The 13,685-nt window shown below is 42.4% G+C and overlaps 1 protein-coding gene across 1 annotated transcript in view; it reads right to left on the bottom strand.

Annotated features, from left to right (window-relative positions):
* Positions 1-235: 235 nt before the first annotated feature.
* LOC122564277 (transmembrane protein 39B-like) overlaps positions 236-13,685 on the bottom strand; it is a 65,550-nt gene continuing 52,100 nt past the window's right edge. Inside the window, exon 5 of the mRNA XM_043718952.1 lies at positions 236-2,886. Within this exon, the coding sequence (XP_043574887.1) occupies positions 2,618-2,886 (269 nt within the window). The 3' untranslated portion in view covers positions 236-2,617. The remainder of the gene's footprint in view (positions 2,887-13,685) is intronic.

The raw sequence follows: 13,685 nt of genomic DNA, 5'->3' as shown, positions 1-13,685 counted from the left end.
AAAGTATCTACCTTAGCTTTAAAAGTGATTACTGTAGTAGCGTCAACTACTTCCCTGGGCAAAGAATTCCATAGATTTACAACCCTCTGGGTGAAGAAGATCCTTCTCAGTTCAGTTCTACACCTGTTTCCTCTAATCTTGAGGCCATGCCCTCTTGTACTAGTCTCACCTACCAGTGGAAATATCCTATCTATTTCTATTTTATCCATTCCCTTCATAATTTTATGTTCCTATAAGACTCCCCCCTCATTCTTCTGAATTCCAATGAATATAATCCCAATCTACACAGCCTCTCCTCATAAGCCAACCCCAAGGGAGGGAGTTTAAACTGGGTTGAGGGATGGGGGTTCAGTTGAAGGGAGGCTTAGAAATCCAAAGAGAAAGGTTTGCATATCAGAACAGTACAGCTATATGAATAAACATGGACAGAGTGAGGCAGAAAACGACAGAGAATTTAACAAAAGTTGTACAAAAGCAAATATTGTCTTTGCTGGCAACAGAAGCAAACAACAAAATTAAAGGTTCTTTATCTGAATGTTTGAAGCATCTGCAATGAAACAGATGAACTAATGGCACAAACAGAAATTATTCAGATCTAAGCACCAGAAATACATAGTTATAAAGTGATTAAGATTGAGAAATGAAAAATTCCCAGGTACACAATATTTCCGAAAGATGAACAGAATAGCAAAGAAGAAAGGGTAACCCTGATAGTAAACAATGACATAAGGAAAAGGATCTGGACGCAGAAGTTCAGCATGGTAGAAATTTGGAAAAGATGAAGAAAAGTTTACAGTTCCCTAACAGTAGTTACACTGGTGGACAGAGAAATGAATTTATTGGTACTTGTAACAAAGGCAATCTAAAAATTCTGGGGGACTTTATTCTTCATAGGAAGAGTAGGCAAGAAAGTGAGATGGTAGAATGTTTTACTGACAGTTGCTTGGAGCATTGCATCGTGAAACTGCTGAGGGATAAAACTACCTTATAATATCTTATAAGTACTTTGTAATGAGCAAATGTTCATTAGTGATGTTGTAGCAAAGGATCCACTAGGAAATAGTAATCAAAATATCATTAAATTCTATGCTCAGTTTGAAACTGACATACTCCAAAAAAAACGAATCTTAAATGGGCCAATGAGACAGGGTGGAGAGTGCAGTAAGCCAGTGTCACTGTGTTGCAGTCTGGGAGGTGTATGCAGCAAGTGCCGTTGTGAAAAAGGTTGGGAGAGCAGATCAGTGTTAGAAAAATAGCATCAACTCGAGATAAATCCAGCAGCAGAGACACCTTTCAAATTGTTTCCATCTGCCAGAGCCAAAGTTGACTCACAGGAGAGGAAGTATGTGAGTGCTTAGTATTTCATCTCTGACTCTTCTTAGTGGCTAAGTGGTTTTAATCAGGAGATAATATTACAGCTGAAGGGTACAGTTAGGAAATTCACTTTTGAAGTATTTAACATTGTAATTAATTAATTGAATAGGATACAGATGGCTGGGCAGGCAGCTATCTGTTGAGCTAATGGACTCCAGTATGATCCATGGAAACCACATCTGCAGTAAGTATTGGTTGCTTGAGGAATTTCAGCTCAGAGCTGATGTACTGGAGTCCGAGCTATGGATACTCTGACATATTAGGCGGGAGAAGAATTACTTGGACACTACCTTTCAGAAGATAGTCATACCCCTGAGATTAATTATGTCAAATTTGGTTTGTGCAATGGTCAGAATCATAGAAATATTATGGTTCAGAAGGCCATTCAACCCATCATACTGGCACAGGCTCATTAAATGAGCATTATCCCTCTGTACCAAATTTCTACTTTATTCTAATTCCCTTGTAGCCAATAACCATACAATGCCCTCTTGAATTCCTCAACTGAAACTGCCTTCACTATGCTTTCAGGCAGGGCATTCCTTACTCTAACAACTCGTTAAGTGAAAATGTTTTTACTCACTTCACCCTTGTTGCTTTTTCACATCACTTCAAATCAGTGCTCATGTTCTTTTCCTTATACGAGTGGGAACAGGTACTTCCTATCTATCTATCCAGCTCACTCATGATTTTTAGACCTTCTAGCGAATCTCCTCAATCTTCTCCTCTCCAGGAGAACAGTCCCAACTTCTCCAATTTATCCTTATAACTGAAGGGTATGAGTGCAAAGGAGGAAGGTATTGGAATCCAGACTTTACCTGTGGATTGGCCTTAGCCAGCATCCTTGTCCAATAATATGAGGTTCTTGCTCCCTGTGTGAACGAGTGCAGGGAGGATGAACGAACTGACCACAGCATTGTGGTACAGACAGCCATGCAAATTGAGGGACAATCAAAATATAGCAGCAATATGAGAAAATGGGGTTGGGGAATAGCTACTGTTCTTAGCAGCAATGAGAGAGAATCCCGAAGGCTGTGTTGCCAACTTAGTGCAAAGTATCAGGACATCTCTTCTGGGCTGAAGAGTGCTTTGAGTGAGAGAGAAAGGATCCAGTAGTCATGTTTCATATATGCACCAAACACATGAGATTGACTAGGAAAGAGATTCTGCAGAGGGACTTTTTTTTCATTCTTCTTGCACATGATGGAGACATCGCTGGCTGGCCAGCATTTATCGATCATCCCTAGTTGGTCTTCAGAAAATCACGGTGAGCCTTCTTGAACTGCTGCAGTCTATGTGGTGCCAGTGGATCACATGATGTTACAGAAGGCGTTCCAGAATTCTGACCCAGCAACATTGAAGGAACAGTCATACATTTCCAAGTCAGGATGGTGAATGGCTTGGAGGGGAACTTGCAGGTAGTGGTGTTCCCAAGTTCCTGTTGCTCCTGTCCTTCTAGTTGGTAGTGGTTGTGGGTTTGGAAGATGCTCTCTGCAGAGGGTTGGGGAACTTCTGCAGAAACATCTATGGATTATTAGAGATTTTTGAGGTAGAGTCAACCAGAATGCATTGAAGGGAATCAGTCGATTTGCTGAATTTGGACTTCCAGAAGATGTTCAACAACGTACTTCACAAAAAGTCACATTATAAGACCCCATAATATTGAAGGTATTATGTCGGTATGGTTAGTGAATTAGCAAATGGACAGTAAACAGCAAGTGGGGATGAGTTTTTTTTCCCCTGGGTTGGCTGTAACTAATGAGGTTCCACAGGGATCAGTACTGGGACTACACTGTTTACAATATATATTAGTGACCTGGAGGAAGGAAACGAATGTATTATCACTGAATTTGCAATGAACACAAAAATAGATGGAAAAGCAGGTTGCGAGAGGGATACAAACAGGTTATTGCAAGATATTGAGAGGTTAAGTAGGCAAAAAGTTGGCAAATGGAGTATAACGTGGGAATGCAGTTGTTCATTTTGCAAAGAGCAGCAAAAATGTATTAATTAAATGGAGAAAACCTGCAGAACATAGAACATTACAGTGCAGTACAGGCCCTTCGGCCCTTGACGTTGCGCCGACCTGTCATACCAATCTGAAGCCCATCTAACCTACACTATTCCATGTATGTCCATATGCTTGTCCAATGACGACTTAAATGTACTTAAAGTTGGCGAACTACCGCTGCAGACAAAGCATTCCATACCCTTACTACTCTCTGAGTAAGGGCAAAAAGTTGCAAAGCAAAAGGAACTTGGAAATACTAGTGAATGAATAAAAGTTAGCACACAGGTGCAGCAGGTAATCAGGAAAACTAATGGAATACAAAGTACAATACAGCATTGGAACAGACCCTTCAGCCCTCCTAAAACTGTCTTTACTTAAAGGATCTGTATCCCTCTATTTCCTTCCTATTTATGTATTGGTCCAGGTGTTTCTTGAATGCTGCTATTGTCTGCTTCCACCACCTCCTAAAATTGGGCCCTTGAAGACAGAAAGGGGCAAATTTATTATGGGGAATAAAGAAATGGCAGAAGAGTTGAATTGGTACTTTAGATCTATCTTCACTGGGGAAGACATAAGCAATCTCCCAGATGTAACAGTGGCTGAAGGACCTGAACTGAAGGGAATTTATATTAGGCAGGAAATGGTGTTGGAGAGACTGTTAGGCCTGAATGTTGATAAGTCCCCAGGACCTGATGGTCTGCATCCCAGGGTACTGAAGGAGGTGGCTCTAGAAATCATGGATGCATTGGTGATCCTTTTCCAATGTTCTATAGATTCAGGATCAGTTCCTGCAGATTGGAGGGTGGCTAATGTTGTCCCACTTTTTAAGAAAGGAGGGAGAGATAAAACAGAGAATTATAGACCAGTTAGTCTGACCTGAGTGGTGGCAAAAATGCTGCAGTCAATTATAAAGGACGAAATTATGACACATCTGGATAGCAGTAACAAGATAGATCAGAGTCAGCATGGATTTATGAAGGGGAAATCATGCTTGACTAATCTTCTGGAATATTTTGAGGATGTAACTCTGAAGATGAACAAGGGAGATCCAGTGGATGTAGTATACCTGGACTTTCAGAAAGTCTTTGATAAAATCCCACATAGGAGGTTAGTGAGCAAAATTAGGGCACATGGTATTAGGGGCAAAATACTGATATGGATTGAAAATTGGCTGGCTGACAGGAAACAAAGAGTAGTGATAAACGGCTCCCTTTCGGAATGGCAGGCGGTGACCAGTGGTGTGCTGCAGGGATCAGAGCTGGGACCACAGCTTTTTACAATGTACATTAATGATATAAATGAAGGTATTAAAAGTAATATTAGCAAATTTGCTGATGATACAAAGCTGGGGGCAGGGTGAAATGTGAGGAGGATGTTAGGAGAATACAGGGTGACCTGGACAGACTAGGTGAGTGGACGGATGCATGGCAGATGTAGTTTAATGTGGATAAATGTGTGGTTATCCACTTCGGTGGCAAGAACAGGAAGATAGATTACTACCTAAATGGAGTCAAGTTAGGTAAAGGGGCAGTACAACGAGATCTAGGTGTTCTTGTACATCAGTCAATGAAAGCAAGCATGCAGGCAGTGAAGAAGGCTAATAGCATGCTGGCCTTCATAACAAGAGCAACTGAGTATAGAAGCAAAGAGGTTCTTCTGCAGCTGTACAGGGCCCTGGTGAGACCCCACCTGGAATACTGTCCGCAGTTCTGGTCTCTAAATTTGAGGAAAGGCATTCTGGCTATTGAGGGAGTGCAGCGTAGGTTCACAATGTCAATTTCCAGAATGGCGGGACTATCTTACGCTGAAAGATTGGAGCGCCTGGGCTTGTATACGCTTGAGGTTAGAAGGCTGAGAGGGGATCTGATTGAGACGTATAAGATTATTAAAGGATTGGACGCTCTGGAGGCAGGAGGCATGTTTCCGCTGATGGGCGAGTCCCGAACCAGAGGACACAGTTAAAAATAAGGGATAGGCCACTTAGAATAGAGTTGAGAAGAAACTTCTTCACCCAGAGGAACAGGATACTGATTGAGGAAGATCAGCCATGATCATAATGAATGGTGGTGCTGGCTCGAAGTGCAGAATGGCCTACTCCTGCACCTATTGTCTATTGTCTCCTCTGGCAACATGTGCCTGACATTCACCACCCTTTATGTGAAAAATCTTGCCTCAAACATAGGTTGCCCCTCAACCCGCTGCATTCGAGTGACAGCAAACTCAGTTTATCCAACCTTCTTCATAGCTAAAATCCCCCAGACCAGGCAACATCCTAGTAAACTTTTTCTGTACCCTCTCTAAAGCATCCACATCCTTCTAGTAACATGGTGACCAGAACTGTACATAATATTCCAAGTGTGACCTAACTAAAGTTCTATAAAGCTGCAACATACCTTGCCTATCCTAATACTCAATCCCCCTTCCAATGAAGGCAAGCATGCCCCAGGGCTTTTTATACTACCTTATCTAACTATGCTGCCACCTTCAGCGATCTGTGGATTTGCACACCCAGATCCCTCTGCATATCAATACACCTAAGGGTTCTGCCATTCACTGTATATTTTCCACCTGTACTTGACCTTCCAAAATGTATTACTGCACATTTGTCCGGATTAAACTCTATCTGCCATTTTTCTGTTCATGCCTGATCCATATCCTGCTGTATCCTCTGACAATCCTCCTCACTATCTGCAATTCCACCAATCTTTGTATCATCTGCAAACTTACTGAGACCAGCTACATTTTCCTCCACATCATTTATGTAGACCACAGACAGCAGAGGTCCCATCACTGATCCCTGTAAAACACCAGTAGTCACAATCTTCCATTCCAAAAAGCATCCTTCCACTGTTACCCTCCACCTCCGATGAGCCAGTTCTGTATCCACCTTGCCAGCTCACCCCGATACTGTGTGACTTCACCTTTTGTACCAGTCTGCAATGAAGGACCTTGTCAAAGGCTTTACTGAAGTCTATGTAAACAGTATCAACCACTTTTCCCTCAATCATCGTCATGACCTCCTCAAAAAACTCACGACCTCCCCCACACAAAACTATACTGTTTATCGCTAATAAGTCTGTTTGCTTCTAAATGCATAGAGATCTTGTCTCCAAGAATCTTTTCCAATAATTTTCTGACCACCAATGTGACACTCACAGGCCTGGATTATCCTTGCTACCCTTCTTAAACAATCGGAGAAAATTGGCTATTTAATGTGAGCCCCTATTTTAAGGGAGTTGGACTTTAACAGTAGGGAAGTCTTACTGCAACTGTACAAGGTGCTGGTGAGATCACATCTGGAGCACTGAGAGTAGTTTTGGTCCCCTTATTTAAGAAAATATTTTATTTCACGGGAATCAGTTCAGAGAACCTTCGTTAGGATGATCCCCAGTATGGAGGGGTTCTCTCATGAGAGAAGGCTGAACAGTTGGGACTCTATTCGTTGTAATTTAGAAGAATGAGAGGTGACCTCATTGAAACATATAGGATTCTTAAGGAGCTTGACAGGGTAAATGCTAAGTTTCCCCTCAGGGGAGAGTCTAGGTTCAGAGGGCATAAGACTGAGATGAAGAGGAATTTCTTCTGAGAGTGAGTGTCTTTGGAACTCCTTGCCACAGACAGCTGAGAGAACAAAGCTCTTATATATATTTAAGGCTGAGATAGATAGGTTCTTATCGCAGGGGAATCAAGGGTAATGGGGAAAAGGCAGGAAAATGGATGTGAAGAGTGTTGGATCGGCCATCATTTAATTGAATGGTGGAGCAGGCACCAGTGGCTGAACAGCCTACTCCTGTTGCTTACAGTCTTATGTGCAACTAGTGGCTAAATTATAAAGCAGACTCACAAAGATAATAATGTCAAGACTACTACTTGAGCTACATAGAAATTGACAAATGATATGATTAGAAAGGAAATGCATGGCTCACAAATTGTTGTGGGAGCAAATGGATTCCCATCCATGGGCTCTGACACCAGTACTAGGGGAAGAGAAAGCTGTTCCTTTGGGGCAGGCTACACTTGAACCCTGATAAGACCTGTGTCCTGGCAAATTAGATAACAAGGGTTGTAGGTAGCATTTAAATCTATAAGTTGGGGAGGCTTACAATGAAGGAAAATTAATAAAATCCCAAAATGAAATCAGACAGAAATGGTGCCGGGTAATGAAGAAGCAAATGATAATCAGAGTGTGATAGCAAGGAACAGAAAATATAAACAGAAGAGTGCAGTAGCAATTATAACCAGAATACATAATTACGAAGTCAAAGCTTAAGACTCTTTATTAGAAATTTTCAGAAGTATTCAATGTTCCAGAAAAAAAAGCCACAAGGAAAAGGAACTGAGGTAGCAATGTTAATGAAAAAAACTCTGCTAAGAACTTAGAGACTAGGAGAAGGAGTAGGCAATTCAAACATGATTATGGCTTATCTCATCTCAGCCTCAACTTCACCTTCCCAGTCTTTTCCTATATATCTTTACTTCATTATTGATTAAACATCTGTCCATCTCCTCATAAAATGTATTCAGGCATCACAGTAAAACAGACTAAGAACAATGGCATGAAGTTCCCATCGCAGTGAGATAATTAGGAAGAGTGGTGTGCTGACATTGTTGCAGTTAATCAGACTGAAAATCAGAATCAAACAGGATTCTGTAGAGAAGAGGCCTTTTGGTCTATCAAGTCTGTACCACCAATAATATATTACTACCTACACTATCCCACTTTTCCAATTATGAAGGCATGAAAGTAGAGCTGGCAGAAAAACCTGGCAATTTAAGCTAAAGAATAGGTTAACAGAGATACAGTAGCAAAAACTTAAGGGGATATTCCAGAAAGTGCAGAGTAGGTACATTCTAACAAATCAACAAAGTTCTAAGGTACCACAAGCCATCAGTACATAACAAAAAAGTCAAAGATGGTATCAACTCAAAGAAAAGACATATAATTGTGCAAAGGTAGATGCCAGTTCAGAGAATGGACAGGGTATATAAAAAGCAAAGAACTGGTAAAAGATGAATAAGGAAGGAAAAACAAAGAACAAATAAAATTTACAGCCCAGGAACAGGCCCTTCTGCCCTCCAAGCCTGAGCCGATCCAAATCTACTGTCCAAACCTATCACCCAATTCGTAAGGATCTGTATCCCTCTACTCTCCACCGACTCATTCATCTATTCAGATGCACCTTAAATAGTTCTACCATGCCTGCCTATATTACCTCTGCTGGCAACGCGTTTCAGGCACCTGTGTAAAGTACTTGCCGCGTGTATCCCCTTAAACTTTTCCCCTCTCACCTTGAAAGCGTGACGTCTTGTTACTGAATCCTTCACCCTGGGAAAAAGCTTATCTCTATCTACCCTATCTATATCCTTCATGATTTTGTAGATCTCAATCAGATCCCCCCATAATCTCCTTTTTTGTAATGAAAACAATCCTAACCTACTTAACCTCTCTTCATAGCTAGCACCTTCCATACCAGGGAACATCCTCGTAAACCTTCTATGCACCCTCTCCAAAGGGTCCACACCCTTTCGATAATGTGGCGACCACAACTGTACACAGTATTCTAAATGCAGCCGAACCAAAGTCTTGTACAATTTTAACATGCCAGCTCTTATACCCCGTCCGATGAAGGCTAGCATACCATATGCCTTCTTGACTACTCTATCCACCTATGCAGCCACCTTCAGGGTACAATGGACCTGAATTCCCAGATCTCTCTGCTCACAACTTTTCCCAAGGCTCTTCCGTTTACAGTATAGTTCACTCTAGAATTAGGCTTCCCAAAATGCATCACCTCACATTTGCCTGGATTGAACTCCATCTGCCTCTTCTCCACCCAACTCTCCAGTCTATCTATAATGTCCTGTATTCTTTGACAGTCCCCTACGTTTTCTGCTGCTCCACCAATCTTCGTGTCATCTGCAATCTTACTGATCAGGCCAACAATGCCCTCTTCCAGATGTACAAAGTTAAAAATCACACAACACCAGGTTATAGTCCAACAGATGATTTATGTATATCACAAACAACAGTGGCCCCAGCACTGATCCCTGTGGAACACCAATGGTCACCTTTCTCCATTTCGAGAAACTCACTTTGACTACTCTCTCTCTCCTATTGTTCAACCAGTTCTTTATCCACCTAGCTAGAACACCCTGCACACCATGTGACTTCACTTTCTCTATTAGTTTACCATGGGGAACCTTATCAAACGCCTTACTAAGTCCATGTATATGACTTCGGCAGCCCTTCCTTCATCTATCAACTTGGTCATTTCCTCTATTAAGTTGGTATGGCACGATCTACCCTGTACAAAAAAATGTTGCCTATCACTGATAAGCCCATTCTTCTCTAAATATAAATAGATTTTATCCTTTAGTACCTCCTCCAGCAACTTACCCACCACTGACGTCAGGCTCACTGGTCTGTAGTTATCTAGAATATCTCTATTGCCCTTCTTGTACAAGGGGACAACATGAGCAACCCTCCAGTCCTCCGGCACCTCACCTGTGTTTAAGGATGCTACAAAAGATATCTGTCAGGGCCCCAGCTATTTCCTCTCTCACCTCCCTCAGCAACCTGGGATAGATCCCATCCAGTCCTGGGGATTTGCCTGCCTTAATAACCTCTAGCCTACCCAAAACATCTTACCTACTTGTGTCAACATGATCCAGAGTACTCAAACTTCTAATTCTAATCTCAGCATTCATCATGTCTTTCTCCTCAGTGAACACTAATGCAAAGTAATCATTTAGAATCTCATCCATTTTCTCAGGTTCGACACACAGTCTTCCTTTCTTATCCTTTAGGGGACCATCCTTTCTCTAGTTACCCACTTGCTTCTTACATAAGAATAAAAGGCTTTGGGATTCTCCTTAATTCTGCTTGCTAAAGCTATTTCATGACCCCTTTTAACCCGCATGATTCCTCGTTTAATACTGGTCCTACTCTCCCGACATTCCTCCAGGGCTCATTCTGTTCTGAGCAGCTTGGACCTTATTTATGCTTCCCTTTTTCTCTTGGCTAGACATACAATTTCTCCTGTCATCCAATTTCTCCCGTCATTCACGGTTCATGAATCTTGCCTTTCCTATCCTTTGCTTTCAACGGGACATACCTATCCTGCACTATCTTTGAAAGCCTCCCAAATATCAAATGTGGACTTCCCTTCAAATAGCTGTGTCCAATCCACATTCCCAGCTCCTGCCGAATTTTGATATAATTGGCCTTGCCCCAGTTTAGTAGTCTTTCTTTAGGACCACTCTCATCTTTGTCTACAAGTATTCTAAAACTTACAGAATTATGGTCACTGTTCCCCAAGAAACCCCCCACCACAACTTCTACCACCTGGCCTTGTTCATTCCCCAGTACCAGGTCCAATATAGCCCTTTCCCTCGTTGGACTATTGACATACTGCTTTAGAAAACTCTGCTGGAACGCTTCTTACAAACTCTGCCCCATCCAGACCTCTTGACACTCAGTGTATCCCAGTTAATGTTGGGAAAATTAAAATGTCCCATCACTACCACCCCGTTGCCTCTACATCTTTCCATAATCGGTTTACCTATTTGCTCTTCTACATCACACTCACTGTTGGGAGGTCTGTAATACAGTCCCAACAATGTAACTGCATCCTTCTTATTTTTTAGCGCCACCCATAATGCCTCACTACTCAAGCCCTCCATAGTGTCCTCCTTTAGCACAGCTGTGATATCATCCCTGACCAGCAATGTAACTCTGCCCCCACCCTTACTTCCCTCCCTGTCCTGTCTGAAGTATCTATATCCTGGAATGTTTAGTTGTCAATCATGCCCTTCCTTCAACTAAGTCTCTGTGATTGCAATAATATCATACTCCCAGGCACCAATCCAAGCCCTAAGTTCATCTGCCTTACCCACTATATTCCTTGCATTAAAGGAGACGCACTTCAGGACACCAGTTCTTCTATGTCCATTTGCTCTCTGCCTACTCTCCCCCTTATTAATGCTAACTTCATGATTCTTACAGTCTCCGGTTTCCACCTCACTGTCTACTTGTCTTCTCTTCTTGCTCCCAGCCCCCTGCCACATTAGTTTAAAACTTCCCAACAGCAGTAACAAAAACTCCCCCAAAGACATTAGTTCCAGTCTGGTTCAGGTGTAGACCGTCCAATTTGTCACTGTCCCACCTTCCCCAGAACCGGTTCCAATGTCCAACAAACCTGAACTCCTCCCCCCTACACCATCCCTCTAGCCTGCCTATTCTTTCATTTCTACACTGGCTAGCACGTGGCACTAGTAGTAATCCCGAGATCACTACCTTTGAGGTCCTCCTTTTTAACTTCTCTCCTAGCTCCCTGAATTCTGCTTTCAGGACCTCATCACGATTTTTTTACTTACATCGTTGGTGCCTATATGCACCAAGACAACTGGCTGTTCACCCTCCCCTTTTAGAATGATGTGCAGACGATCGGTGACATCCCTGACCCGAGCACCTGGGAGGCAACATACCATCCATCAGTAAGCAGGAAATGACAGGCCAGTTAGCTTAATATCTGTCAAGGGCAATATTGGAAAAATTAGAGTCTGACAGAAAGTTAGCTAATAAAGAAAAGATAGGAAAGTTTCTTCAGATACTTTATCTCTGTTCTTCTTTAAATAAGTGTTGATGTTATAGAAAACATCTCTGAGGCATTACTAGCTAGAGATGCCTAGCTAGTGGGGAGTGGGGAGATGGTGAGTCTTGTTGGGCTGCTCTTCAGACAGTTGGTGTGGACTTGAATGGCTAAATGGTCTGCTCCCATACAGTAGTGATTCTAGGATTCTAAGACTATTCTTTAAATGCAAAAACTCCAAAAATGTGTATCGTCCAGGGGTCTGGGTGTTCATGTATACGAAGCATAAAAAGTTAACATACAGGTTCAGCTATTAATTGAGGCAAAAACATTTTGCACTTAGAACATAGAACATTACAGCACCGACCTGTGAAACCAATCTGAAGCCCATCTAAGCTACACTACTCCATTTTCATCCATGTTTATCTAACGACCATTTAAATTACAATCGTACACTGTTGTGTGACAACACTGTGACTTCAAGAGATGCATTTTGCCCTAGCTTTTTTTGAAGGGAGGTTTTAAGTTGGCGAGTCTTCTACTGTTGCAGACAGAGTGTTCCACGCCCCTACCACTCTCTGAGTAAAGAAACTATCTCTGACATCTGTCCTATATCTACCACCCCCTCAATTTAAAGCTATGTCTCCTCGTGCTCGCCATCACCATCTGAGGAAAAAGGCTCTCACTATCCACCCTATCTAACCCTCTGATTATATGTCTCAGTTAAGTCACCTCTCAACCTTCTTGTCTCTAACAAAAACAGCCTCCAGTCTCTCAACCTTTCCTCACAAGACCTTCCCTCCATACCAGGCAACATTCTAGTAAATGTCCTCTGAACTCCTCTGCATTAGCACTGTTGTCTCTCAGCGCTAGGGACCCGGGTTCAATTCCAGCCTCAGATGACTGTCTGTGTGGAGTTTGCACATTCTCCCCCTGTATGTGTGGGTTTCCTCCGGGTGCTCCGGTTTCCTCCAAGAGTGCAAAGATGTGCGGTCAGGTGAATTGGCTATGCTAAGATTGTCCATAGTATTCAGGGATGTGTAGGTTAGGTGTAAATTGAGAGCAGTAGGGGAATGGGTCTGGGTGGGTTATTCTTCAGAGGAGAAAGTGAGGTCTGCAGATGCTGGAGATCAGAGACGGAAATGTGTTGCCGGAAAAGTGCAGCAGGTCAGGCAGCATCTAGGGAACAGGAGAATCGACGTTTCGGGCATTAGCCCTTCTTCAGGAATGAGGAAAGTTGGTCCAGCAGGCTAAGATAAAAGATAGGGAGGAGGGACTTGGGGGAGGGGCGCCGGAAATGTGATAGGTGGAAAGAGGACAAGGTGAGGGTGATAGGTCAGACTGGGGGGGGGGCGGAGAGGTCGGGAAGAAGATTGCAGGTTAGGAAGGCGGTGCTGAATTTGATGGATTCTGTTTGAGAATGTGGCTGAAGAGCTTCTATGCAGTTTAGATTATTATGCTGCACTTTGTTCTGTTTAAATACTTAATTTACTTATTTCATCAGCTTCAGAGGAAGGGGGACTTCCTGTTTTTGTCTACATCTCGGTCAGTCTAGGTTATGGGGTGTTAACAACAGGTGGTAAGTGTTTATTACTTGGGCTATTTTACAATGAACAGGGCTTGTTTTGTATCTGTTGTGTTGTGTTCCTCTTTGATCTGGAGTTCTTGCCACCAGTCTGCATTTTTAAATATTTTCATAACTATTCTTG

The sequence above is a fragment of the Chiloscyllium plagiosum genome, chromosome 29 (genome assembly GCF_004010195.1).
Source record: "Chiloscyllium plagiosum isolate BGI_BamShark_2017 chromosome 29, ASM401019v2, whole genome shotgun sequence".
Classification (NCBI taxonomy): domain Eukaryota; kingdom Metazoa; phylum Chordata; class Chondrichthyes; order Orectolobiformes; family Hemiscylliidae; genus Chiloscyllium; species Chiloscyllium plagiosum.
Note: the sequence above shows the minus strand (reverse complement) of the source record. Positions and strands in the feature narration are given on the sequence as shown.